The sequence below is a fragment of the Pongo pygmaeus genome, chromosome 18 (genome assembly GCF_028885625.2).
Source record: "Pongo pygmaeus isolate AG05252 chromosome 18, NHGRI_mPonPyg2-v2.0_pri, whole genome shotgun sequence".
Classification (NCBI taxonomy): Eukaryota; Metazoa; Chordata; class Mammalia; order Primates; family Hominidae; genus Pongo; species Pongo pygmaeus.
In genome coordinates, this window is record NC_072391.2 from 78,969,025 (window position 1) to 78,992,648 (window position 23,624).

The 23,624-nt window shown below is 55.7% G+C and overlaps 1 protein-coding gene across 4 annotated transcripts in view; it reads left to right on the top strand.

Annotated features, from left to right (window-relative positions):
• CMIP (c-Maf inducing protein) overlaps positions 1 to 22,263 on the top strand; it is a 269,517-nt gene extending 247,254 nt beyond the window's left edge. For 3 of the 4 annotated variants that reach the window (XM_054452582.2, XM_054452584.2, XM_054452585.2), the window contains 11 exons: positions 914 to 979; positions 2,296 to 2,322; positions 2,577 to 2,625; positions 5,743 to 5,850; positions 8,866 to 8,982; positions 10,804 to 10,944; positions 11,766 to 11,813; positions 13,099 to 13,245; positions 16,034 to 16,139; positions 17,549 to 17,619; positions 20,258 to 22,263. In XM_054452582.2, coding sequence (XP_054308557.1) covers positions 914 to 979; positions 2,296 to 2,322; positions 2,577 to 2,625; positions 5,743 to 5,850; positions 8,866 to 8,982; positions 10,804 to 10,944; positions 11,766 to 11,813; positions 13,099 to 13,245; positions 16,034 to 16,139; positions 17,549 to 17,619; positions 20,258 to 20,311 — 934 coding nt within the window. In that variant the 3' untranslated portion in view covers positions 20,312 to 22,263. The remainder of the gene's footprint in view (positions 1 to 913; positions 980 to 2,295; positions 2,323 to 2,576; positions 2,626 to 5,742; positions 5,851 to 8,865; positions 8,983 to 10,803; positions 10,945 to 11,765; positions 11,814 to 13,098; positions 13,246 to 16,033; positions 16,140 to 17,548; positions 17,620 to 20,257) is intronic. The other variant, XM_063654131.1, reaches the window with a different exon arrangement.
• Positions 22,264 to 23,624: the final 1,361 nt, after the last annotated feature.

Genomic DNA, 23,624 nt, shown 5'->3' on the forward strand with positions numbered 1-23,624 from the left:
TGGAGGTTGCAGTGAGCTGAGATCGTGCCATTGCACTCCAGCCTGGGCAACGGAGTAAGACTCTGTCTCAAATAATAAATCTTAAAAAAAGAAAAAAAAGGGATCCAACAAATAGGAGGTTTGACCCAAACTACAAACAAACAGCTTAGAATGTTTGTTGTTTATGAATCCATCTGTAGAATTCCCTCTCAGTTCTGATCACAGAAAAGTGAGAATGGCCCCAGGGTCCCAGCCTTAAGCCCCCTACATTAGTTTGCTAGGACTGCTATAAAGTACCATCGACCTTGTAGCTTACTCAACAAACACGTATTTCTCTCAGTTTAGGAAGGCACAACCCTGAAGTCAAGGTGTGGGCAGGGCTGGTTTCTCTGGAGGCCTCTCTCCTGGCTTGCACATGGCTGCCGTCTCGCCGAGTCCTGGCTGGTCTTTGCTCCGCGTGTCCGTGTTTCCTCTTCTTCTAAGGACATCCGTCTACAGCCTCATTGTAACCTAATCACCTCTTTAAAGGCTGTATCTCCCAGTACAGTCACATTCTGAAGTACTGGGGTGCAGAGCTTCAGTATATGAATGGGGGGCAAAGTTCAGCCTAAAACACCCCCTAATGGTCCCAAAGAGGGCATGAACAATGATCACGTAGCCTTGGTTCAGAGGGCATTGTGAAGCCTGGGGAATAGACAGCTCATCCCCTCGGGTGCCATGAGGAAGTCTCTGCACAGACCGGGTTGTGAGTCCTCGAGGCCACGCTGAGAACATTGACTTGTTCATCCTGGAGGTGGAAGTGGGTGGAGGAGTCAGTGCCACTGACTCCCTGCCAGGTTCTCACCCCATCTTTTGGCCCATCTGGGACCAAAAACAGTGCCGTAAACCTTTCCTTGTCCCAACCAAAGCTGACTGTCACCCTCTCTCATTCTAGGTCAGACTATGATGACTGGAGACCGTCTCTGGCCAGTTTGCTTCAACCCATTCCATTCCCCAAAGAGTAAGTCCCGTGCGCATCCCCAGAGCCCTCCCACCTGTGAGACAAACCTCAGTTGTCCACCAAGGCCTTAGTGGGGGACCAGTCACGTTATGGGGAAGCCAAGTCACAGCGGGAAGACCCTGGAGACGTCGGTACCAGCTCAGCCACGTCCTCAGCTGTGGGACTCCTGGGGAGGCACATCTTCCCTCAGAAAATGGGGAACTCAGGAGAACAGGGACATTGCAGGACCTGATTGACTGCATTGTCACAAGGATTCATGAGCTAAGAATGCAAACAGAGCCCTCCCCACGGCGCCTGGCAGGCCGTGCAGTTAGCGTTTTTTATTATGCACCAGATGGGAACCGCAATACCTGCCGCTCCTCTTCCGAGGGCGATAGTAAGAATCAAAAGATAATGCGCGTGGCATTGCTCGCTGTGCCGTACTGAGATGCTGGAAGCGCTCTGATCACGCCCGATACAACGCTCAGCTCAGGCTCTGCAGCAAACCTGGCCAGAAACAGACCCTCTGCCTCTCTCTTGCCGGCCCCTAGCACCATATTGAATTGATCACTGGAAACTAGAGAGAACGCTGTCTGGTGGATAATGGCCTGAAGAGAAGGCTTTGTCAAAATAACCAGGCCCTGAAATGCCTCCAGGTCTCTTTCGAGAGGTTGCAAGGAGCCAGCCTCGGGAGGCGGCTGGGGCTCTCGGAGGAGCCGATTACCAAGCGTGTTTATGAAATGCTGCCTCTGTAAGGGCACATTACACGCAGTAATTGCCCCATTTGCTGGCCTGGCCAGTCCCCGAGGGTCCCCAGGACTTGAGACCGGAGAAATCCAACTCCTAAGAGGCGCTCAGTCTCAGCAGAGTCGTGATGTCATTGGCCTCAGTCCCTGTCCCCGTAGGCCTGGGCGCTCTTGGCTGTGGCAACTGGCTTAGAAGAATTGTCCCCGATGGCCGCTGATGTGTGCGGTAATGAGTGCCGCCCGCCTTAATCGTGGAACAATTAATGGGCACACCTGGGTCTCTGGAGCCCACGTGCACCCACACGTGCTCAGGCAGCAGCTTAGCCCCTCTTGTTCACAGGTGTGGGCACAGGGACCTTTCGGGAATGGGGGGCCCAGTGTGTTCATGTTGCTCTGATCTGCCGCCTCCTCAAAGAAGGCCTTTGTTTTGGAGCTTTGAGCGGAGACAAAATGTTGGCATTTCACTCACATTCCTCTTCATTCTTTGAATCAGACAGAAAGTCTGGACGTCCCCAGAGGTTAATCTTGGGAACATTGTGCTGTTTCCGACGCTTCTGTTAACCGCCGTATTTTCCCCTGTTTTTGTTACAGAGCCCTCGCCCATGAGAAGTTCACCAAGTGAGTGTCTGGGCACCGCCCTCCTTCCATTCTGGCACGCACGGCCTCTGTCCTGAGGTCTTCCCTCCGCGGCACGTGCATTCTGGGAGGCGGTGGTGGCTCCTCTTGGCAGTTCTCCTGAGACACGCGTCCCTGATCCACCGGCTTGCCCAGCTCCCTGGCCCGTTCTTCCTTGACACCATCCCCTCCCCTTCCCACACCTCCCACTCAGTTCCAGACCCTGGCAGTAACTCCGGCCGCCTCGTCTCTTCCAGGGAACTGAAGTACGTGATTCAGAGGTTCGCCGAAGACCCCAGGCAAGAGGTGAGGCCTTTCTTTCCGCATCTCAGGCCTGCTGTCTGGGGATGGCAGGATGTACGAGGGCCCCTTAGAGGCCTTCTGAAGCTCTGGTGGGGGCCTCCTTGTCACCAACAGGCATTCAGAACAGCTTTCAGAGACCCACTGCCTGTGTATAAACACAGCCCCGCCTGGTGCAGAGCCCAGCCTGTGATGTCAATGTTTTACTGTGAACGCCGGCTCACCGGGGGTGGTTTTCCACTGGCTGGTGGTTTCTGCCCGCAGCCGAGGCCTTGATTTCGGGCTGGGCTGGCATGGCAGCTCTCAACCAGCTCTGAGGCAGCATTTTGATCCTGTCTGGTTCTGCTATTATGTGAATCACTGGGCAGAACAAGGAATCTGAGCTGGGATTCAGAGCTGGGTTTTTATCTCCTGGTCATGGTGGCCAAGGGTTTCCCTGAAGGGCTGCTGTGTCCCTCACCAAAGCTGGGCTTCCAGGGAGAGGGCAGCCTTCCACCTTCTGCCCCTGAGCCTGTGCACATGGGCAGGGACCTAGGCAGGCAAGGAAGCCAGCCCGTAGCCCTGGGCTGGCATCATCTAATAGTAACAGCACCAGCAGCTGTCCTTTATAAGGTGCTGTGCCCCGGGTCAGACACATTCCTTTTCTCATGCCTCACAGCGTCCCTGTAAGTGTCTTCTATAGTATTCCCAGTGTTGCGTGGCTGGTCCATGACTGAGGCAGGATTCGAGCCTGGTGCTGATAACCATCTCACTGCACTGTGTGCTGTGTTCTGAGATGCTCACAGCCTGCTTCCCTGTGTGCATGAGTTCTGGGTGTGGTAGTGCCCTGACTCCCAGTTGAGGACAGACCTAGACTCGTGCTCCCAGCAGAACAGGGGGAAGGATGAGCAGAGGACAGAAGGAGTTATTCTCCATAGAGCCATCCCCGGGAGGCTTCCTAGAGAAGGTGGTACTGAACTGGCTGGACTTAGCTAAATGGATCAAACTGGGCCTTAGGCTGGAGGGTGGAAAATGGTGTTTGAGAAGGAATCTGAGGACACATGGACACCAAGGTCTTGCCATGTCCAACCATGGCAGGTCTCTCTGACTCAGAACCCACAGTTTATCAGGCTGTAATTCCAGAAGTTCTAGAGTAATTGTTCTCAAACTATATTACCTGAGGAGCTTGTTCAAAAGGCAGACCCCCCTGCCCCCACATCCCTTCCCAGTTCCAGCTCACGGGGCCTGGGTGGAGCCAAGCATATGCATTTTGATGCGTTTTGAACAAGCATCCCAAGTGGTTCTGAGGGGCTGGTCTCCAGGCCACACTGAAAAACCGAGTTCTGGAGGGATCTTGAAGAATCTAGTTCCAAAACACTGCAATTCTAAACACCAGTTTCCCTAAGTGATCCTCAGGCATGGAGGGAAAAAGGAGAAACGGTGGATATGGTGCTTTTAAATGTCAGGGACCAGTGAGTGTCTCCATTTTTCTTAAACTTAAGTCATTCCTTGCCACCTGTGAAGACAGAGTGTCTCAGAATTCTCCTGGGAACTGAGCCTTTATTCAAACCCAGACTGTGAAGTTGGGAGAACAAAAGTGGCATCAGCTGCTTCTCAGAGTAGAGAGGCAGGGCCAGCTGCTGGGAGGGTAATTTTCAAACCAGGGAAATGTGCATGAGGCCCAGAGTGACCTGCCGGTCCGGAAGGAGCCAACTCCCCTGGCCAAGGTCCCACACCCAGGCCCTTGTTCTCCTGTTTGCCTCTTTCTTTTCTCTGCTGATTCTCTCTCCCTTTTCCTCCTCACTCTTCTTTCTCCCTTCCCTTCTACCTTCTCCTTCCTAAATGAAGCCAAAGTTGTTTCCTTTAAAATTATTTGCTGTATTTGTTGAATAGCATCTTAACACTCCTAAGTCCTTATTGCTTTGAAGTCAATAAGTGAACCCTTGATATTCTTCCAGCTCAGAGGGAAAAATAAAAGCCACTGCCTTTGTTTTCTGTGTGCTCGTGTGTGGGTTGTGATCAGTTTAATATCTGTGGGTAACGGATTCTTGGCAGCCAATTGTCCTTTCCTAAAGGAAATGATGAGGAACTTCTCTCAGCTTTCTTCGGAGGACAGGAGGAGGTGGGGAAAAGTCCTTTGTGTTTCGTGCACGCCCTTGCTCTCATGCTCTGTCTCTCTCCCTTACTCTCCCCACTCCCCATCCTCTCCCTCCTTCCCTCTCTCTCTGTGTAATCACAGCAGGGGCCAGAGTGGATGCGGAATTCCTCCCATACATGCACACATGTGTGCTCACATGCACAAACAGGCCCATCCACACAGACACACAGCTCTGGGAAGGAATGTGAGAGCTGTGCTTTTGGCACTGAAATTGCCCCCAGCCACGGACAGATCCTTCAGTGGAGAGGGACAAAGACTCAGGGAAGGAAGTGGGGATGAGACCGAACAAGAGAGGGTGGCAGAGTCCCAAAGAGGGAGAGAGAAGGGGGGAGAGAGAGAGAGAGAGAGAGAGAGAAGAGAGAGAGGGAGATTAGCAGGGCAGATACCTGGAGGGGAGGATGGTGCCCACACAAGTCAAGAAAGGGAGGAAGAAGGCACACACCCAAGAGGGAGAGTCGGTGCTGGGGGCAGCAGAACCCCAGAGAGATAGCAGGGAGAGGTTTCTAGAGAAAGAGCAGAGAGCACGGGAGAGGAGTTAGAAACACAGAGAGAGGAGGACAGAGAACCGAACAGAGAACGGAGACCCAGGAGATGGCCCCACCCAGAGGAAGGCATAGCAGAAGGGAAAAGGGGGTAGGAGAAGGGGAAAGGGGCTGATTGCGTGCGGTTGCTCTGGGCATCTCTGCCTGGTGCAGCCACAGGCCCGCTTCATTCAGATCAGCCAATCAAACCAGAGCTTGCTCTCTCTCCTGTGCAGCTGACAGCCAGTAGCCAGAGTCCCCCGGGGTGTGGGGGCCACAGTATTTCCCAAAAGACCTTTTGTGGCATTTGGTGGAAGGCTGGGGGTTGCTGGAGGAAACAAAGTTAAGCGGGTCTCTTTACTGCAGGACTTGCCCGAGCCTTTCCCATTCGTGTGTGCAGATCATGGTCGCCCTTGTCACCGGGGCTGCATGCAGCTCACACTTGTGTCTTCCCCTATCTGGCAGGTCCACTCGTGCCTGCTGAGCGTGCGGGCCGGCAAAGACGGCTGGTTCCAGCTCTACAGCCCCGGAGGGGTGGCCTGCGACGATGACGGGGAGCTGTTCGCCAGCATGGTATGCAGTGGGACCCCAGTGGGGCGATTTCCAGGGGGCCCTGGGCTTGCCATGCCTGACTAGTAAAACAGCCGTCCCCCATCTCCTGGGGCCAGCCCCGGAGTTTCCAGGCCAACACAATGCTGATCATGAAGGTGGTGGTGGTGGTGGTGGTGGTGGTGGTGACCGTGACTGTCACTTACTCATTTCTTATCTGAGGCTCCAAGCCAAGCACTTGGCATTCCCAGTTGCACTCAGTCTCTCACAGCACAGTGAGAAGAGGACACATGTCATTGCCCCATTTTATACCCAAGGCAGCTAAAGCCTGGGCCGTTACTGCCTGAGGTCACACAGTTCATTGTCATGGTTATGTTCCTACAAGGAATTGAGTGCCCAACGGGACTAGGGATTCTGGAAGGCACTGCAGCTCCACCAGCTTGTTTAATCCTTACAAGGAGGTGTCACAGTCAGGGTGATTGTTCCCACTATCATGAGGGGTCTGAGGTCAGCAAACCAATAGCTGCATCCATGATAACTTTCTTTGTGCCCAGCACTGTATCCAGCACTTCATATGCACTATCTTTTTTAATCTGTACTGCATCCTTGTTGCTGAATTACACCTCTGTTGAAACAGAGGCCCACAGAGGTTCGGTGGCATGCCTGGGGTCCCACAGGCCTTCTGTTTCCAAGCCCTTCCTTGGCCAGGCCCACCTGCCTTCTTCCAGGAGTAAAGGGCCACAGACTCTTCCTCCCCCGGGGCAGATGCTGCACCCTAGTGGCCGGCAGCCTCACCGACTCCACTTGCTGAGAAAACCCGCTCCATTTGGTCACTGGTGCTCCCACACTCAAACTGGGCTTCCAGTCGCAGCTCTGCTGGGAGCTAGCTTGTTGACCTTGGGCTGGTAACTTGCCTCTGCCAGCTTCAGTCCCTCGTCCAGGAGCGTCGCATCGGCCTCTCGAGGTTACCGTAGCGATTGCAGGCGACAGCAGATGCACGGCGCCCGGCAGGCCAGCACAGTCACTTCTCGGAAATGACGCCGGTGGTGATTCTCCTCTCTGCTGGGTGGCTGGTTTGGCTCTCCACACTGAACTCAGCAGAGATGTTTGTGCAGCGATGACAAATTGAGGCGCTGCCCCTGGAAGCTTCTTGAAAAGGGCTTATTTTTAGGACCTTTGCCTCATGCACTCCCTCTCCACTCCTCGCCTGCCATCCCAGGGCTCTCAGGGCCCTGCGCATCTAGGAACATGCCTGCCCCTGCCAGCCTGCACCACCTCTCTCGCGCTGTCGGTCACCTCTCGGGTTCTCCTCTGATGTCACAGCTTCACCATAGCAACGCTCAGCAGTGCCCCCCACTGCCACCCTACAATGTGAGGACTCGGTGCAAGAAAGCTCAGGGAGCTGGCGGCTTCCCAGCCCGAGAGATTGCATTTGTATGCCAGAGCTGTTCATGATGGAGCGGAAAAAATATACACAAGGAAGGAAGCAGGCAGCCGCTGGATGGAAGTGTGTTGTTGCCATGGAGATGCATGGCTTGGAAGCCAGCCCCTTGATGAGGCTGCTTTCTTCACCACCAAGGGCATTTGCCATTGTGTGAAGTTGGAGGAAAGCCAATGGGGTGTCGAGGCCTCCCCCCAGCCCTGGTGACCGGGGACCCCTGCCCTTGGGCCCCCATCGCCCATGCACCAGAACAAAAGACCGCCCAACACGTAACCCAAGAGGAAGCAGGATTTGCCAATTCTTGGATTCCTGGGGCGCAGGCAGTCTCCCAAAACACCCTTCTGAGCTCACAGCGGGCTTGGCAGGGTTGGCTGGGCTTCGTCACGTCCCCTACCCCATACATGTGCGAAGGCTGCCTGGAAGTTTCTGCCTGGTTCCAGCGGTGCCAGCAATTCAAAGGATCAACTGTCAGCAGACTCCCGAGGGGAGCAGAGGAGGGGGCTTTTTTGATTTTGGCAGTAAAATACACATCATGTAAAAGTTAGCATCTGTAAGCACACTGTTCAGTGACATTGAAGACGTTCATGTTGTTACGCAACCATCACCACTGTTCATCTCCAGAACGTTCTTATCTTCCGAAACTGAAACTCAGCATCCATTACACACTGACTCCCCCTTCCTTCCACCGTCAGTCCCTGGCAGCCACTTTTCCTTTGTGTCTCTGAATTTCCCTATCCAGGTACCTCATGTAAGTGGAGTCAGAGTCATCCTTCTGCTTAAAACTTCGACGTAATAAGTGTTTAAAACATCAGAACTTTTATAATGGCAGGAGATTACATATTTAGAGATTCTATTACAGATTCTTAAAAAAAAAAACTAGCAAGGGCCGGGCACAGTGGCTCACGCCTGTAATCCCAGCACTTTGGGAAGCTGAGGCGGGCGGATCACTTGAGTTCAGGAATTCAAGACCAGCCTGGCCAACATGGTGAACCCCATCTCTACTAAAAATACAAATAAATTAGCCAGCCATAGTGGTGCGTGCCTGTAATCCTAGCTTACTAGGGAGGCTGAGGTGGGAGGACTGCTTGAACCCAAGAGGCAGAGGTTGCAGTGAGCCAAGATCGCACCACTGCACACTCCAGCCTGGACAATAGAGCAAGTCTCCGTCTCAAAAAAAATAAAAATAGCAAAGGCTACATTTGTTTAAATCAATAGACTTTAAATTGCATTCTAGTCAGCTTTTATTGCATTTAGTATTATAAATTTATACAAAAGATACCCTTGCTGAGCTGGGGCTTATAGTTAAATCAGGTACTACTAAAAGGCAAAAGACAGAATGAAAAGAGGGATCATGAACGTGACTTTCGCAACTGGCTTATTCCACACAGCATAGCGTCCTCAGGGTTCATCTGGGTTAGACCGTGTGCCAGGGAGGGGTTTCTTGCATCCCCCGGAGCCTGGTGATCCTAGAACACCTGGCTGTCTGGACAGCGTGTAGGCAGGTCTGTTCAATGGCTCTTGGGCTCACTTCCTGCCAGCACGCTGGAGGCTGGCACTGGGTGTCTCTGTCCCTTCACCTGGGCCTTCTTGCCTCACAGGTGCACATCCTCATGGGCTCCTGTTACAAGACCAAAAAATTCCTGCTCTCCCTGGCGGAAAACAAGCTGGGTCCCTGCATGCTCCTGGCACTGAGGGGGAACCAGACCATGGTGGAGGTAAGGAGCTGGTCGGGGTCCCTGGCAGGGTGGCCGGCTCCCTGTCCCTTGTCCGTGCCGATAGAGCATCTGCTGGGAGCCAGGAGCTGCTGCAGGCACAGGGGGCAGTGGGTGAGGCGTGTAGTGCCAGCCGTCCTGAGCTTAGTGGGAGCCTCGAGCCTTCATCACGCAGTGTATTTGTTTCCGTTGTGATCCAGCTGATCCATGGATCATTGGGGTTGGGGACGCTTCTGTTCTGCTCATCTATTGCTGTGTAACAAACCACCCCTAAGTGAGGGCTTTAAAACAAGATCGCTCATTTCTTTTGCTCATGGGCATTGGGGTACCTGGGCGCAGCTACGCACTTCTCACTTGGGGCCTCGTCAGTCAGATGGGGCCAGGTTGGGTTAGCCCCAAGCCTTCTCGCGTTTGCCTAAGAGGCCTCAGACAGTGAGGGCTTTGGCGGCTGGGGCTCCCCAGCCACACTCTCCGCCTCGTGGCCTCCGGGTAGCCTGCCCACCTGCCAAGAACACACACACCCAGCCCTGCAGGTCACCCCTCACCTGCTGCTGCTCCTCTCTCTCCCTGCACGCTCCAAAGTCCCCAGAAGCCTGAGACTCCCAGAGCAACTGTCCCAAGGGAACCAAGGCAGAAGCCATGTCACTTTTTAACTTAGCGTCCCTTAGAAGGCAGGCGGCATCATTTCTGCCACATCCTACTGCTGGCAGTGAGTCACCACGGCCGGCCCTCAGTCAAAGGCGTGGGAGCTAGACTTCACCCCTCAGTGGGAAGAGCGTCGAAGAGTTGGCAGGCGCAGCAAAGCCATGGGAGCTCCCGTGGAAATGAGAGTTCAGGGAGATGTGAGCCCTGGGGAAGAGGCAGCAGGAAGGTGGGAGCTGAGCAGGCTGTGGGGACAGCCCGGGCGGAGGCTTTCCGGAGGCCAGGGTGGCTGGAACACAGGGAGCCAAGGGGCAAGAGGTCTGGGATGTGGCTGGATGTGCATGAAGAGCCTTCTGGGTACCTAGAGGTGCTGGGAAGGAGTTTGGATTTAGTCTTGGCTGTCCTGTGACAGGGATTCGGAGGCCATGGGGGAGGGTTGAGCAGGGAGACAGGAGACAGGCAAGGGGCGCTGTGAGAAGCGTGGGCTGAGTGACTGCTCCTTGGTGAGTGAGAAGTCCTGGAACTGAGCACCATGGCATGCACCTGTAGTTCCAGCAACTTGGGAGGCTGAGGTAGGAGGATCACTTGAGCCCAGGAGGTCGAAACTAGCCTGGGCAACATAGCAAGACCTCATCTCAAAAAAAAAAAAGAAGTAGTCCTTGGAAAGGGAATGTGAGAGGCAAGGCTGTCAGGCGTGTTGACTCCCAGGCAGAAGAGCCACATGTGCAGTCACGAGGCCCTCTAGGAAGCTGTGTGGTAGATGGGCCCAGGGCTCCGAGCCATTCCGTGAGTTTGAGCACCTACTTCGTGACAGCCACTGGGGAAGAAACTGGGGAGAGAGAGAGGTGTCTTAACTTCTGGACTTTCCACCAGTGCTCAGGGGCCTGCAAACATCCCCCAGGGGCCTGCCCCATGTCGAGACACCGCACGGTAAGCAGATGTCTGGGAGACTCTCATGTCTGTTGACGTTTGAACTTGGAGAACCTCAGTGCGTGGTCACTGGTGCTACCATTGTACAGGCAGGAAGTTGGGCAGGTAATTTGCCCAGCCTTACACAGCCAGGGCTGCAGAAAGGGGATAGTGGGGTTGTTGGTTTTCAAAACAAGGCCATTGGGGTGCACAGAGTGTGCTTAGCTAGGGTAGCAGGCTGGGTCTGTAATGCACCACTGCGGTTCTGGGCAGATCCTGTGCTTGATGCTGGAATACAACATCATCGACAACAATGACACCCAACTGCAGATCATCTCAACCCTGGAGAGCACAGACGTGGGGAAGCGCATGTATGAGCAGCTGTGCGACCGACAGCGGGAGCTGAAGGAGCTGGTGAGTCCCTGGCTGCTCCGGACCACTCCCCTGCCCAGCAGGCTAGGGAGGGCCAGGGTGGGACACGGGGCAGCTAGTACTTGGACCTGAGTGGACCTCAATCTCATTGAATTCTCCTCCAAACCCAAGAAATTGGTATTACCACCTGCCACTTTTCAGGTAATCAAAGAGAGGCAAAGCAATCCCCAGAGTCACACAGCTCACTGGGGCCTGGCCAGGACAGTGCCCACTCTCCCTCCTCCATGTCCCTTACACCCTTCCATTTCAGTACATGGGGGACCCAACTTCCAAATGCCAGAACCCACACCTCTTCGCTGAAGGACTTTGTATGTCCACATGCATATACTCACACATGTGTACACAGAAGGACAAATGGGGCAAGAAATTCATGCCTTCTGCTCTCCTGGAGCAGCCCTCAACCAGTCCCTTCTGGGGAGAGTGTGTATAAATACCCCAGCTCCCTCACCCCTTCAGTGAGATAGGTTTGAGACATGGCTTCTCCACCATTTCTTAGAGTCCCCCGGTGGGATTTGGTGCCAGTACCCACCCATTAATAGCTGGATTGATAACACCCCTTCCATTGTAGGCAGCCACAGCGTCACTTCCCCACTCTCCTACTGGTGTTTCTTGGGATCACCCTCCAGTAAACCACCTGTGCCCAAACCTCATCTCCGGGTTTGCCCCTGAGACCAAGACCACCATGTTGCCTTGTACTACCAAGAAAATAATGATGGCTCCATGAGTGTTGTTAACAGAGGTGGAAGTCTAGAATGGAAACTTGGGGAAAAGAATGGTTGTAACCAGCCTGGTTTCTGTTGCAGCAAAGGAAAGGCGGGCCCACCAGGCTAACACTGCCCTCCAAGTCCACAGTGAGTTGGTTTGGTTCTCTTTGGGGCTGGATGGAGAAGGTGGGTTGGTCCTCTCTGTTGGGGAGTGGCAGGTGGTGTCTGCTGCTGAGATGGGAGGTGATGGAGGGCGGGGCACAAGGACTCCCTAGTACTTAACACGCCAGCTCTTCCAGGGGGTAGCTGGGTTACAGGAAGAGAAATGAAAACCAAAAAGGAAGTTAAAATATGATACAGATTGTTGGTGATAATAGTGTTGATATCCAGTTATTAATAATACTTGGAATAATAGCAGATATACCTTGAGCATTTGTGTGCCAGATGCTATTCTATTAGTTTGTTTTATCCTCACAGCAACCCTTGGAAGCTTGTGTGTCTTACCATTCGCATTTTACAAGGTCTTTAAGGGTCTTATTTCCTTCTATTCTGATGCCCCCATTATATTTGACACACGGCTTCTACTTCCTGGATCAAAAGGGCTGCTCAGGCTCCAGCCATCTTGTCTCCATTCCAGCCAGCAGGAAGGAGAACGTACCCCTTCCTCTTAAGAAACTTCCTGGAAGTTCTACTTGCCATGTCTACTTACATCCCATTTTCCAGATTTAGTGTGTGGGGCCACACACTACATCAGCCTTCATTCTGGGCAGCCACAGGGCCGCTGACACTCAAGGATGGAGGGGAGTGTGGAGGTTGTCTTAGGAACCTCCCAGTCCAGTGCTCAGGCATGCGCTGATGTCTTCAGGCGTTAGAGTTGAATGTGGCCTCAGTGTTGGCATGAGCTGCTGCCCAGGAGTGAAGCAGCCAGTCACACACCCTGATGCACAGACACAGACACACACCAACACACACACACAAATGTACACACACAGACATGCACAGACACACACATGTAGACACATGCATACACAAACGTGCACACAGACACACACATATATACACACATACAGGCACACACACACAGGCACACACACACAGGCACACACACAGGCACACACACACAGATGCCTGTGGGAGGATCGTGGCCTTGGAACACCCCGCTGGTGACTCAGGGTGTGAGTCACAGCACTGGAGGCTTTCTCCTCCACCTGGCAGCTGTCATCCATGGGATGTGTGGCAGCCCCTCCTTCTCTGGCCAGCCCCTTGGCCCATCCCACCAAGCTGTGCCCCCACCTCAGCTCCTGGGATTTGCCGCCCCCCAGGAACAGCTCTCTGTAGGGCGAGGGGAGAGGAGGAGGATAGGGGATAGGAGGGCTCAGGGTCTCAGGAACTCCCAGCAGCACCCTCAGGCCTCTCCCCCGTCTGCTCGCAGGACGCTGACTTGGCTCGCTTGCTGAGCTCCGGCTCCTTCGGAAACCTGGAGAACCTCAGTTTGGCCTTCACCAATGTAACCAGTGCCTGCGCCGAGCACCTCATCAAACTGCCTTCGCTCAAGCAGCTGAACCTGTGGTCCACTCAGGTACGTCCTCCCACCCTGCCGCAGGCCCCCCACACCCTCCTCCTTCACCTCTGCACCCTCCTCCCTATTCCCCTGTACCATCTTCCTTTCCCCTCAGCCTCCTCCCTGCCCCCTCACCCTCCTCCCTGCCCCCCTTACTCTCCTCCCTGCCCCTTTACCCTCCTCCCTGCCCCTTTACCCTCCTCCCTGTCCCCTCACCTTCTTCCCTGTCCCCTCACCCTCCTCCCTGCCCCCCACCCTCCTCCCTGCCCCCTCCCCCTCCTCCCTCCCCCTCTCCCTCCTCCCTCACCCTTCTCCCTGCCCCCTCACCCTCCTCCCTGTCCCCTCACCCTCCTCCCTGCCCCCTCACCTTCCTCCCTGCCCCCTCACCCTCCTCTTTCCCCTCACCCTCCTCCCTGCCCCTCACCCTCCTCCCTGCCCCCTCACCCTCCTCCCTGCCCCCTCACCCTCCTCCCTGCCCCCTCACCCTCCTCCCTGCCCCCTCACCTTCCTCCCTGTCCCCTCACCCTCCTCCCTGCTCCCCTCACCCTCCTCTCTGCTCCCCTCACCCTCCTCCCTGCTCCCCTCACCCTCCTCCCTGCCCCCTCACCCTCCTCCCTGCCCCCTCACCCTCCTCCCTGCCCCCTCACCCTCCTCCCTGCCCCCTCACCCTCCTCCCTGCTCCCCTCACCCTCCTCCCTGCCCCCTAACCCTCCTCCCTAACTCGTTCACCCTCCTCCCTACCCCTTCATCCTCCTCCCTGCCCCCCTCACCCTCCTCCCTGCCCCTCACCCTCCTCCCTGCCCCCACCCTCCTCCCTGCCCCCTCACCCTCCTCCCTAACTCGTTCACCCTCCTCCCTACCCCTTCATCCTCCTCCCTGCCCCCCTCACCCTCTTCCCTGCCCCTCACCCGCCTCCCTGCTCCCTCACCCTCCTCCCTGCCCCTCACCCTCCTCCCTGCCCCCACCCTCCTCCCTGCCCCCACCCTCCTCCCTGCCCCCTCACCCTCCTCCGTTCACCCTCCTCCCTACCCCTTCACCCTCCTCCCTGCCCCCTCACCCTCCTCCCTGCCCCTCACCCTCCTCCCTGCTCCCTCACCCTCCTCCCTGCCCCTCACCCGTCTCCCTGCTCCCTCACCCTCCTCCCTGCCCCTCACCCATCTCCCTGCTACCTCACCCTCCTCCCTGCCCCTCACCCTCCTCCCTGCTCCTCACCCTCCTCCCTGCTCCCTCACCCTCCTCCCTGCCCCTCACCCTCCTCCCTGCTCCCTCACCCTCCTCCCTGCCCCTCACCCTCCTCCCTGCTCCCTCACCCTCCTCCCTGCCCCTCACCCTCCTCCCTGCTCCCTCACCCTCCTCCTTGCCCCTCACCCTCCTCCCTGCTCCTTCACCCTCCTCCCTGCCCCTCACTCATCTCCCTGCTCCCTCACCCTCCTCCCTGCCCCTCACCCTCTTCCCTGCCCCTCACCCTCCTCCCTGCCCCTCACCCTCCTCCCTGCCCCTCACCCTCCTCCCTGCCCCCCTCACCCTCCTCCCTGCCCCTCACCCGTCTCCCTGCTCCCTCACCCTCCTCCCTGCCCCCTCACCTTCCTCACTGCCCCCTCACCCTCCTCCCTGCCCCCTCACCTTCTTCCCTGTCCCCTCGCCCTCCTCCCTGCCCCCTCGCCATCTTCCCTGCCCCTCATCCTCCTCCCTACCCCTTCATCCTCCTCCCTGCCCCCACCCTCCTCCCTGCTCCCCTCACCCTCCTCCCTACCCCCTCACCTTCCTCCCTGCCCCCTCACCCTCCTCCCTGCCCCTCACCCTCCTCCCTGCCCCTCACCCTCCTCCCTGCCCCTCACCTTCCTCCCTGCCCCTCACCTTCCTCCCTGCCCCCTCACCCTCCTCCCTGCCCCTCACCCTCCTCCCTGCCCCTCACCCTCCTCCCTGCCCCTCACCCTCCTCCCTGCCCCTCACCCTCCTCCCTGCCCCTCACCCTCCTCCCTGCCCCTCACCTTCCTCCCTGCCCCCTCACCCTCCTCCCTGCCCCTCACCCTCCTCCCTGCCCCTCACCCTCCTCCCTGCCTACACCCCAGGCATTGCTTACCACACAACCCTTCCCTCAAGCTCAGCACCCACTCCCTGAGGCTAGAGGAGGTTGAGGACCTCATGAAGCCCTGCGGCCCATTTCCCAGTTGGAAATACTGTGCCCAGTTCCGAGTCCTGAGGTTCTGAGAGGTGGAGCTGAGACGTGAGCCAGGCTTCGCTGGCCTGCGGGGGAGCTGCGCAGGAGGCTTCTGGGTCTTTTTGTTATAGTAACACCAGTGGCTGCTGAGTCCCTGCTCAGTGTCAACTGCACCGCTCAGTACTCTGCACAGGGCAGATGAAGGGGCCTTCACTGCACGCCTGTGAAGTGCAGGTTCTACCTTCACCCTAGTTTTCCAGAAGAGAAACTGGGGACAGTCCCCGCAGCCTGCCCCCAGCCCAGCCCTATCATTCCACTGTCCACCCAGCAGGAGAAAGCCACCTAGGCAGCATCTCGAAGCTAGGGAGAGACAAGTTCAAAGCCCTCCTTCATGGAGGCAAAACTGACTCCAAGGGGGCCCTGGCCTGGCTCCACTCCCAACAGCAGAAGCTGGATTCGAACCCGGGTCAGAGAGGCATGAGATTGTTTAGGGGAAGCGAACGCAGCCCAGACCCCAGGGCTTGGTGGGCCATGGGCCTCAGAGCCAGGCTCTGTCCCCATCCCTTTCCTCCACCTCTGCCCCAGCCTCAGAGTCACTTCCCCAGGAGTGGCCAGGAGAGGGCTGAGAGTTTCTGTGCTCTACAGTTTGGAGATGCTGGCCTTCGGCTCCTGTCGGAACACCTCACCATGCTCCAGGTGCTGAACCTGTGCGAGACCCCGGTCACAGACGCTGGCCTGCTGGCCCTGAGCTGTGAGTGCCTCGGGGGCAGCTGGGGGGTGAGGGGCCGCTTGATTCATTCCTTCCTTGCTTCAGCCACACGGGCCAAGCGCTGACTTTGCACCATGCACAGATAGAGAAATTCGTTCATTCCCAAACATGTGTTCACTGCATACCTGCTGTGGACCAGGCACCATTCCGAGTGCCAGGAACAACACAGGGAAAAATATCCCTGACCTCAGGGAGCTTATATTCTAGAGGCAGGAGTAAAAATGAGTGAGGCCAGCCCATAGCCTCTTGACACTCACAGTCCACTGAGGGGTCAAGTTCAAGGACGGGGCTGTAGTGCATTGCCACTGTGGTCCCTGACCAGTGGTGGCAGCATCTTCTGGGGACTGGTCAGAAATGTACATTCCTAAGCCCACTGCAGACCTCCTGACTCAGACACCGCACGGAAAGCAGGTGCCTGGGCAGCTCCCGTGCCCGTTGACATTTGAGAAGCCCTGTCATAATAGAAGGAGGCAGAGAATTCTCAAGGAACCTAGAAAGGCCGGTTCCTGTGCCCCAAACCCCAGCTGACTGAGCTAGCCTCAGGGATATTGAGCCCGGGATTCTGTATTTGACCAGCTTTCCCTTTTCCAGGCCCACTGCTTTAGACGAGAAGACCCATGGCTCAGTGGGAAGAGTCAGAAAAGGCTTCCCGGGGAGGTGCTGTTGAGTCTGGGTGTGAAGACAGATTTGTGGGAGTTGGCCAAAGGGGAGGCACCCTGGGCAGGGGCCATGACACCTACCGGGCCACTGGCAAATTCTGGATGGCTTGGGAGGAGGTGGGGGCAGGTGACTGGGTCAATGGAGGCAGAGAGGCAGCGCTGGGCCAGTTTGGCTGCAAATGCAAATGTGCTGCTTCTACTGGAGTCCCCTGGGGGGCACGGTCCTCATCAACAGTACAGATTCCTGGTCCCCGCTGCGGCCCTCCTCAGGGTCTCTGGGAGTGGGTGGAGGGGTCTGCTGCCCATGTGACTCCAACACAAACCAGAGGTTGAGGCTTGCTTTCAAGAAGCAACACCGAGTTGATGACGACGGGGGGACCATCCGGGGTTCCCTTAGTGGGGAGGCCTCGGGCCTGATCTGGGGTGTGGCAGGCAAGCTCTGGGGACATCAGGTCCAGGCAGTGGGGGGACACGACAGAGGAACCAGAAGGAAGGGAGGCTCAGAGGGTAGGAAGAAAATGAAGGCTCTGTTCAGACCAGCACGTGCCTGAAATAGACTTTCGGTGTCTAGTGGGCCACCTACCCTGGCTGTGTCTACGAAACCTCCCTCCCCAGCCCCATCTCCTAACAGGGGGCCTGGCACCTGCATTCAGCTCCTCCAGCTTGACCATCCCATACCTGCATACCTTTGGGGCCTCGCTCTCCTAACAACTGTATCTGTCTCTTGTGCAGCCATGAAGAGTCTCTGCAGTTTAAACATGAACAGCACCAAGCTCTCAGCTGACACCTATGAAGATCTGAAGGTAATTCCCTCCTTCCTCCGCACTCTTCTCCCCTCCTTCCTCTAGCCAGCATCTGGATGCTGGTGCATCTCCCGCACAGAGCTCATTCTCCGGTAAAAGACGATGACACCTACAGATCAATACATAAAATAATGGCAGATCAAAAAGAGTGACAGAGAGGAAGCAGCAGGGAAGTAATTGGAAATAGGAGGGCCTGTGTGGCCTGGGGTGATCAAGGATGGTCCCTTTGATGAAGAGGCCATAGGAGCTGAGACCCAAAAGGTAAGAAGCCAGAGGGCGGGAGGAAGAGCAAGTGCCAAGGTCCTGAGACAGAAGAGATTGGCCAGGCCTGGCTTTGCAGCAAATGTAGCCAGGAACAGAGAGACAATGGGCCGGGGCTGGATGGAAAACGCCCTCACAGGTCACAGCAGAGCAGCGAGTCATGCTTTTCAAAGCATGCTCCGGCTGTTAGGAAATAAATACTTCGAGAGGGAGCAGGAGTAGAAGCAGGGAGGGCTGAGCGGGGCTGGTGCCTCACCACTGAGGGCCACGCTGCACCGGCACTAGGCCAGCCAGTGAAATCAGGGAAAGAAGAAGGATCGGAGGGTGGAAGGCAGGGGCATTTTAAGAAACACACGTGCATGTCTTGGGAAGGTTGGAGGACCCGGGCCTTCAGTCGCCTCGTGTCACCCCGTCCTCCTGGGCCTGTACCAGCTGCCCCAGAAGGAGCAGGCGGGACCGGCAGAGGGCCAGCATCCTGGGAGAGAAGGGCTGGGCTCAAAGGTGAGAAGGCACAGATGGCACCCATGAGCCATGCTGGCACCTTCGTGCTCTGGAAGCCACTTAGAGGGAATCCCCTGGCAGCTCTTGGCTGGGGCCCACCTCCTACAGCCAGGCCTCCTGCTGCCAGGGCGTGCTCACTGGAGCATCCTCCAGATGCTTCTGGAGCCTCTGCTCTGTACCAGCCCCATGTCAGGGACAGGGACACCGAGGTGTGGCTGCCACAGTCTCCTCCTGGGGGATACTCCCTCCTGGCAGGCACAGGCCAGCTCAGCAAACCAAGGCGGGCAGAGGGCCTGGTGGGGCCAGGAGGGACAGTCGGTAGAGAGCGAGGTCCAAGAGAGGACGTATGGGACGCAGAAGGTGGCAGGGGCACAGCCAGCAGATCACCCATCCCAGCGTTTAGACCTCAGCACTCAGGGTGGCGTCTGCAGACCAGCGCCCTCGGCACCACTCGGGGGCCAACAGAAATGCAGGATCCAGGCCACCCCAGGTAACCCCACCCTGGGGGATTTCTGGGCACACTCATGTTTGAGAAATGCTGCCTGGATTATCTTGAGGTCAAAGTGCTGAAAGTCAGATGCTACTGAGACCAAGCTGGAAAGACAACATGGGGAGTGCAGGAAAGGCCACTTAGGAAGAAAAATCACTTTCAGTCGATTTTTTTATTTTCACACGTTTGAGAGAGACATGGTGCCAACTTAATGCTGCCAGCCTGTGACCGGCCTCCCTGTGGAGGGGACTCGAGCAAACAGCAGCTGCCTGTCCTTGGAGGAGGGGCCTCCGCTCAGTGCCAGGCAGGCCACGCCCCACTGTTCACTGCCCAGTCTGGCCAGCCCTTCCCATTTTTCAAGAGAACCTTGAAATCTAGATTCTTCTGTGAAGTCTCCTAATTTTGAAAGGCTGGCTTAGTATGCTTTATAGCAGTGCAGGTGGCTGCAGGTCCCCATCTGTAACCTCTGCCTGGGCAGTGGGGAGCCATTGAGGGTTGTTGAGCACAGGAGAGCAGCAGTGAGGAATTGCATGTGCGTGTGTGTACGTGTGTGTGTTCATGCGTACATATGTGTACCTGCATCCAAAAAGTGTGCAGGAAAGTTGGGAGGGAGGATATAAAGGCATGAGGCCAGTTAGGAGGCAGCTACCTCTCTGTATAGTGGAGGCTTGTTAAGAAAAAAAGCCAACTGTTTATAAAAGAAGAGTGGAAGTCTGGGTAGCAGAAACAGAAAGCAGAAAACAACGCACAGACATAGCAGGTGAAATCGCAGAGTCGAGCAATGCATCCAGCCTAGGGGGAGCCTCAAGTGGGAAGAATCTCAGCCAAACCCCGGGTACCTGGGATTTACCGGGATCCGCGTCACTCACCCTGTCCATTCTCTGATAACAATGAGAATATCACTAACAGTAAAAATGAGAACAATTTCCTTTCATAGGGCATATAACGGTGCCCTGGGCTTTCTACATTTGGTATTTAACCCCTAGCACCATCCTTTGAGCCAGGGACTAGAATCAGATTGGCCCACACAGGAAGAAACTGAGGCCCCGAGAGGCTGGGTTGTCTGCCCACGGTCATGCAGCAGCAAGTGGCAGGGCCTGGGTTCAAACCCCAGTGCTTCCACCAGCAAAGACAGAGACCGAAGGCTATCTGAGGCGGGGGCATGGGAACCCCGCTGCCTGGTTTCTCTGGGGCCAGGGCATATCCCACCTGCTCTGTTCTCTGCCTAAGGCCACCCACCCCTCCAAGAGCCCAGGTAGCCCACAGCACCAAGGTGGGGAGAGGGTGGCAGGGACCCCCAGCCGGCAATGCGGGTGGAGCCAGGCACTGGCAGCTTCTGCAAGGGAATGGCCTACACGTGACAAGGACCCTTATTGCTTCCCCCAGGCCAAGCTTCCCAATTTGAAGGAAGTGGACGTCCGCTACACTGAAGCCTGGTGAAGCTCCCAGCTCAAGGCAGGAAGACGTTTGCAACCGCGACAAAATAACTCTTGACTAACATCCGCAGAGCAGCCGGTCCTGGGGTCCCACCCTGGTGCCCTGGCTGTGAGATAGATGGGGAGTCTTTCTGGGGGCGGAGGGGGGAGGGGGTGGGGAGGGGGCCCACAAGCACGCCCAGCCCCCGCCGAATTCTTTTAGCTTCGTAATTGGAACCTTTGACCTGATCTAAAGTGGACTTTGTAGCAACAAGAGGAGCATCAGCGGGTCGGGGAGGGGGTTGGGGGTGGGCTGGGGTGTGGGGGACCCTTTGTGGATTTTCTTTGCCTTTGTGTTTGATGCCGTCGTGTGGGAAAAGTCAACTCCGATGCCACCATTGCGGGCCGGACGAAGGATGCTTTCTTCCTAGAGGCTCCCAGCTGAGCTGCGAACTCGCCCCCCGCCCTTGGGACAAGAAGACCCAGTCACATCACTGCACCCGTCCTGTGTCCTCACCATTGCTATGCAAAGTGATTCTTGTTGTACATAAGATTTAAATAATGCACCTATTTAAGACATGTTGACAAATTGCGGGTCTGGGACCCGCCTCTTATTTATGAAGTCTTTGACCGTCCCCCCACCCCCCGCCCTCCCGCCCCCTGGCGTGTGGTACTGTAGAAACCAGTCAGCTGTCGGGTTAGTGCTAGTAGTATTGTTATTTTTTTAAAGGAAACAAACAGACAACAAAAAGAAAAAAAAAAACCTCCTTGGAAAAATTAATTGCTTTTTCGTAATGGATTCTGTATGCTAATGCTCTCTCGTCTGTCTGTCTGTCTGCCCGCCTCCCCCACCCACCACTGTGCGTTTCTGATTTCCAAATGTCTCCAGCTCCCTCACGAGGTGGGGCTCAGGCTGGAGGAGGAGGGATTGAGATTCCCTTGCTCCACTAAGGCCCAAGCTCTTTCTCTCGGCACTTTTTAGACTTGAATGGGAGGCTGCTAACCCGCCCTCTCCAGTCCACCCCGGTAAAAGAGCTGTTCCCCACCCCCAGGGAGCTCCTGTCCCTGTCGGCCTTTGCTGTCCCCTGTCCCCAACGGAGACTCTGTCACCCATGGGCTCCCCCTGCCATCGTGTGCTTCATGTGGCCCCATGCATGCCCGCCTCTCTGCATGGTCTCTTGGGAAAAGAGAGAGATGTCGCCTCCGCCAGTCCGACTGCCCTCCCCACCCCACCCCACCCCACCCCACCCCCCACATGTGGCCACTGCAACGAAGACGCTCCTTCTGTCCCCACCTGCTCCCAAGACAAACCAACCTCCATTTCTTTTATAAACAGTCGGCTTTTTCTTAACAAGCCCTCACTGTACAGAACAGCCCATTGATGGTTTATTTGGGGTCCCCCTCTCCCCCCAGCCCTTTTTTCTGTTGGTTTAGCACAAATACTTCCCTCCTCCGGCACCTCCAAACCTACCCCACAGTCAGTGTACTTGTTTTATATATATTTAATCTTATTCAATGGAAACCATGCTTTTGTCGTTTTATACTTTGCTAGGTAGACTTTATTACCCCCTACTATGCCCTCATTTTTTTAAAAAAGGAAAAAAAAAAGAAATTGGGTTCCAGTCTTAATTCATTTTCCGTGCCAGGTTTTATTTCGTGTGTGTGTGAGTGTGTTCTGTTTTGTGTTTTGTTTTTTGTTGTTGTTTTTAGTTGTTGGGTTTTCTTTTTTTTCCCCTCTCCGGTCCCATACTTCACAGCACTCTGGTGCGGGAAGAAGCAGAAGCAAAAAAAAAAAAAAAAATTTAAAAAAATTTTAAAAAAATTAAAAAAGGAAAAAAAAAAAAAGAAGAAACAAGACATGCCACCTTTCCCCTCGCACTGTTGCTTTTCCTGATGGTTAATACTACTGTCACGTAGCTGTGTACAAAGAGATGTGAAATACTTTCAGGCAAAAATAAACTGTAAGTGACTCATCAATGTCTGGCCTTTGTGTGTGGTTTCTCGGCGCCCAGGGGGAGAAGGTCCAAGGAGGGGGCGAAGCCCAGGCGGGAAATCTGAGGCTCAAGACAGTGCCGGGACGCCCTCGCCACCTTCTGCGTGCACTTCCTGAGGACCAGGGCTCAGCACCCTGGCTGCTGTTGGCCACTGGGGCTGGAGCTGTCTTCGTTGCAGGGGGCTGTTGTGTTCGTTGCCAGACATTGAACAGCATCCTTGGCTTCTACCCATCAGTAGCACCCCTTCCCCATTTATGACAACCAGAGTGTCTCCAGATGTTGCCACGTGTCCCGTGGGGGGACAGTTTGCTCCCCAGCTGAGACTCCGTGTCATAGACCGAGGTCAGTGCTGCTGTTCAGCAGGGCCTTACGAAAGCTCTAGCCCAGAGCTACTCCAAGGAATGTGCCTTCCATCCACCTAGGGGATCTTGTGAAAATGCAGATACTGATGCCATAGCACTAGGTGGGGCCTGGGAATCTGCATTCCTGACAAGTTTCCAGGTGATGCTGTGCTGCTGGTCAATGCCAGGTTCCTAGCCCCACACTTCAGCTGCCTCCTCACCCTGGATGTCTCCAAGAGGCAATCTTGACAAGTCCAAAAAGAAATGCTTTATCTTGGCCAGGCTCAGTGGCTCACTCCTGTAATCCCAATACTTTGGGAGGCCGAGGCGGGTGGATCACAAGGTCAAGAGACCGAGACCATCCTGGCCAACATGGTGAAACCCTGTCTCTACTAAAAATACAAAAATTAGCTGGGCGTGGTGGCGTTTGCCTGTAGTCCCAGCTATTCGGGAGGCTGAGGCAGGAGAATCGCTTGAACCCAGGAGGCGGAGGTTGCAGTGAGCCGAGATCGCACCTCTGCGCTCTAGCCTGGCAACAGAGCACGACTCCGTCTCAAAAAAAAAAAAAAGAAAAAATGCTTTATCTTCACCCCTCTTCCTAAACCAGTCACCCTTCAGGGTCCCCCAGCTCAGCAGGGATATCCTTGTCCTCATTCCAGGCATGTCCTGCCTCCACATGCTGACAGAAATCCAGGATGTCCACAAGCCAGTCCTCTGCCTCTCCACCATGGGCCCAGCCCGAAACCATCTCTCCAGAGACTCTGTGCCTGGAGCTGCCCCCTGCCAGCCCCCACTGTCCCCACACCATCCAGCTCCCTCTGCTACCTGCCCCACCTCTCCACACCTCTCTCTACGCCCTGGTGGCCTTCCAGAGGCCTCTGCCAGGTCTTTCTAAGACAGGTGAGAAGGCTGGGCGTGGTGGCTCATGCCTGTAACCCCAGCACTTTGGGAGCCTGAGGCGGGCGGATCACCTGAGGTCAGGAGTTCGAGACCAGCCTGACCA